Source organism: Pteropus alecto, unplaced genomic scaffold (assembly GCF_000325575.1).
Source record: "Pteropus alecto unplaced genomic scaffold, ASM32557v1 scaffold134, whole genome shotgun sequence".
NCBI lineage: Eukaryota > Metazoa > Chordata > Mammalia > Chiroptera > Pteropodidae > Pteropus > Pteropus alecto.
Window position 1 is genome coordinate 11,448,368 of NW_006436283.1, and position 4,364 is coordinate 11,452,731.

Genomic DNA, 4,364 nt, shown 5'->3' on the forward strand with positions numbered 1-4,364 from the left:
GGGAGGGACTTTAGCGCTCCCGCCTCCCTGCTGCTGCTACCCACAGGTTGGTGGGCGGCCAGACCCCAAAGACCGCCAGGCACCCCAGCGAGCATCCGCCAAGGGGATGCAAAACGCTCACAGGAACACGCCATTTTTACATTCTACTCACAACTAGTTCTGCTGCTCATTCCGGAGGAAAAGTAACCTCAGGCCCACGTGTCTGCTTTCTCCTCGCAGCAGAATGTGCCGATGATGTTAGTTGTTTGTGGCACCGTTTTCAAAAGCAAAGGTGGGGCTGACCTCTCCGTCTCTGTGTTTTGCAGTACAAAATCGGACAGCTGTACATGATCAGCAAGCACAGCCACGAGCAGAGTGACCGAGGGGAAGGCGTGGAGGTCGTCCAGAATGAGCCCTTCGAGGACCCTCACCACGGCAACGGGCAGTTCACCGAGAAGCGTGTGTATCTTAACAGGTAAGGAAGTGGTGGCAGCTGGGGTCCCACCTCAGGGCTCTCTCACCACACAGGACCCCCCACTCCCTCCCACCCGCACCAACCTGGACCCACTGCACGACTGAGGTAGAGGTGGCGTCTGAGATAAAGCCTGAAAAAGTCATTACCACCAGCCTAGTTGCTTCCAAAAACAGAATCCCCTGTGTTCTGCCAAATAGTCCTCAACTGCATTTCATTAGGAGGAGTTTTTCTCCCACTTTTCCCGCCCCTTCGGTGGTGACACGTTAAAGTGAAATCTAATCTTAAGGATTAAAGGACTCAGCTTTCTCCCTGGGTTCAGTGTTAGTGGCAGGAGAGAGATGGCTCTGCCTGTAAGGTGCAGAGAAGTGTTGAAGGTGGCAGTGTGCCATTGGGGTCTTGATTTGGTAAGGTTTCCACTTAACTGCCAAGTGACCGCTCAGGTGTCTGCAAAGGGAATCGACAAAACCTTCCCCTGTGACCAAAGTGCTATGCAGCGCTAAGGTGGTTTTCATTTCTTAAGCGGACCCATCCTCCTCAAGGTAGAAGTGTCCTCTCTCCTCTGGAAGGGTGAAGATTGGGAGATTAGAAGTCAGCACTAATCAGGACTTCCGTTTCTGCTTTGCAAAACGCATTCTTTTATCTCCTGCTGTGTTTCCTTTCACTCTTGATTATTGGGGCTCGTCTGATCTTCTCCCCTCCCAGACACCCCCCTCCAGCTTATTTTCTTCCTTTCACTTCTTTTCCGGGTCAGAAATTTCTAGTCACAAGCCATATGGACTATATTTTATGGAAAGTAACACTCGATTCCCGTAAACCAGTGTATGACCAGTCTGGTCTTTGCTAATCATTTTCATGAATACTCTTCACCCCCCACATACGGCCTCTCCAGTTGGCCCATATGTGATTATTCAGAAAGGATTTTCAACATAATCGCTGGACAGTTTGCCCCCCGTTTATTCATCAACACTCGTGAATATTTGTCCATTCTCCATGCCTTGGCCATGGTTAGAGGTTTCTGGGAGGAGCCATCTTAGGATTCCAGCCTCCGACAGACTGAAATGGACTGTTCCTTCTCAGTGGGAGAGTTTGGTTCCTGTCACTTGTGCGTGGAGATCTCTCAGGCCAGTATCCTGACTGTGAAAGCCTCGGGCTGATTCAACCAACTCATTTTTTAATCTGCCCAGGGGATGCAATACCAGGGAATTCATGAATCACAATGAAATGTAAATTAGATTGATCCTGTTCGGCTGCTAGTGGCTGTGAATTCCCAGGGTTGGAACCAGTTCATCTTCGGAGCCAGCTGTTGATTTGCGGGAGGAGCCGAGCTCCAGTCTCGCCTGGGGATGGCTTTCTTACAGAGACAGGTTTCTCAGTGTGCTGCTTTGCCGTTGTTAGTGTGGACAGTGTAATTCAAATAACGAGCAGAGTTCATCTCCGTAGAGCAAAGAGAAGCGAGGGAGATGCAAGAAAATAGAGACAGACCCACAGAAAATTTCATTTCTTGCCAATCGATTATTTTCCCAAGTTTTTGCCCGGGGACTATTCTTTATGTACCACATTTGAGAAAAATTTTAGAAAACTTTATAAATTTTTCTGAAACAGGACAAGAAGTGTCCAGCTGTCTCTGTCATGTCTGTTTCTTCTATCACAATATATGATATCTATTTTAAAGGAGAATAATAAACATCAGTAAGAGGGAAATTTGTTATAAATAGGAGTTCCAGGAATAGGAACTAAAAAGATTAATGTGGACCTTCCCCCACCTCGTTTGATAAACACAGGATGGAACATAACAATATAAAGCCGAGTTCCAAACAAAAACAGGGAAATCCTCAGGTACTAGAAATAAAGAGGAAGCTCAAACCAGAGTGGAAAGCAGATGAGCTAATGCTAAGGAAGTCTGAGAAGGTCAGAAATGAGTGTATACCCCAACATCTAGGGGGTGCCATGCCCACGAGGGGACAGGAAATGTGGCCTTGGCCCATGAAAAGGGGGAATTGGAACTGAGAATTGAGCATAAACATTGTTTGTTTTGAAGGTCAAAGGCAGAGAGGTTATTACTCAGAAATGCATATTGAAAGAACTACTAAAGGATGTACTTGAAGTCAAAAGAAATTGAACTCAGGAAAGAGGTGGGTGGGGTCTAGAAGTAATAATAAACAAAGAAGTTGGTAAACAGCTGGGCAAATCTGAAGGAACATAGAATGTTTTGAGAGTACTAATAATAATTAGGAGTGTATTTGTGGAATTTAAATGCTAGACAATAATAACAAGATGAGAGGGTAGTAATTATAATAAAAGACACTAAGTTGCTAATATTATTTAGGAAGAAGAGGGAGGTATTCATTAATTAAAACATTTTACAGGCAAGTGTACATATTCAAAATGTAAAGATAACCTGTAAAGGAGCAGTACTACAGTATATAAAGTCCAAGAGAACACTCGATCAATCCAATAGAAGGCAGAGGAAAAACAAAAAGAATCCTATAAAAAGCATGGCTAATAGAAAACCTACATTTTGATGGTAAGATAAATTGAAACATATCAGTGGCCGCAATAAAGCCATGTGAGTTAAATCCTAAACCTGATCCTAGATCAACAAATATATCACAATGCTGACAAAATCACAAGGAGCCTAAAGTTATAATGGCTGATTTTATCAAACTTATAGATCAAGTAGACGAACAATTTAGCAAGTACAGAGAGGTAAACAACAGAATAACAAGCTTAATCTAGCGGGCACTAATATATCCAAGAATCAACATGCTTTTCAAACACATACATGTAAATGTACACAGTAGGCCGGAAATCAATCTCAACAAACACCAGAAAATCAATATCATGTAGATCTTATCGGTTGATTACAAAAAGAAATCGATAACAACAACAAAATAAACTTTTTCATCATACAGAAATGTAAAAAATTCTAAGTATCGTCTGGGTTGAAAATGTCAGATATTCAGTTTTGTGACCAAGTTCCAGCCGGTGAGGTGTAAGATTTTCCTCCCTGATAAGAAGAGAAAGATGTTCAAGAGAGGCACAATCTGCTTCTAAGAAAGGGAGGAAATGGATGGCGACTGTTGGGAAGGTACCCGATTGTGCCGCATGAACCTCGACAGCAAAACCGAGCAATAACGGTGCGAAAAGGAAACTTCTAGACCCATCTCAGTTAAGAACACAGATGTGAAAATCTTACATAAAACGTTAGCAAATCAAGTACCTTGGACTGTGATAATAATAATAATAATAATAATAATAGTAATAATAATAATGATAATAATAATAAAATGATAATAAATCATGACCTGGTCACATTTTTCCCTGTTAACATCAATATGAGAATTCGACAAGATTATTGGGTATAAAATCCATATATAAAAATCACTAGCACTATTATATAGCGGGAACAATACATGGGAAATATAATATTAAATATAATATTAAAAAATTCAATTTAAAAAAAAATTTCATTTACAATGGAAAAAGAATAGAAAGAGAAACAAAGATACCCAGTAACAAATCTACAAGATATACAAAATCTTTTTGGAGAAAAATATAAAACATTAGTGAAGGACATTTTAAAAACCCTAGACAAATGGCATACTTCATGGGTGGGAAAAGCTATATTATAAAGTTGCCATCAATTCCCATATTTAACGCATATCTAAGTAAAATGCCAACAGTGTTGTATTTTAAATGGAATTCGAGAATATACTCTTAAAATTCCTAATTACTATAGCTTTATAAAGAGCCTTGCTATCTAGAAGGGCAAGTCCTTCCTACTTATTCTACTTTTTCAAAATTGTTCATATGAATTTTAGGATTAGAAACCTAAGTGATGTGAAAAATAACTGAAGAAACCAAGAACATTTAATCTAGAAAAGCTAGATAATGGATAAAGCTGGGTAAT

The 4,364-nt window shown here is 40.8% G+C and overlaps 1 protein-coding gene across 1 annotated transcript in view; it reads left to right on the forward strand.

Annotated features, from left to right (window-relative positions):
• The window catches only part of PITPNC1 (phosphatidylinositol transfer protein cytoplasmic 1), a 208,045-nt gene that overhangs the window by 107,916 nt on the left and 95,765 nt on the right, over positions 1-4,364 (forward strand). Inside the window, exon 2 of the mRNA XM_006912288.3 lies at positions 306-454. Within this exon, the coding sequence (XP_006912350.1) occupies positions 306-454 (149 nt within the window). The remainder of the gene's footprint in view (positions 1-305; positions 455-4,364) is intronic.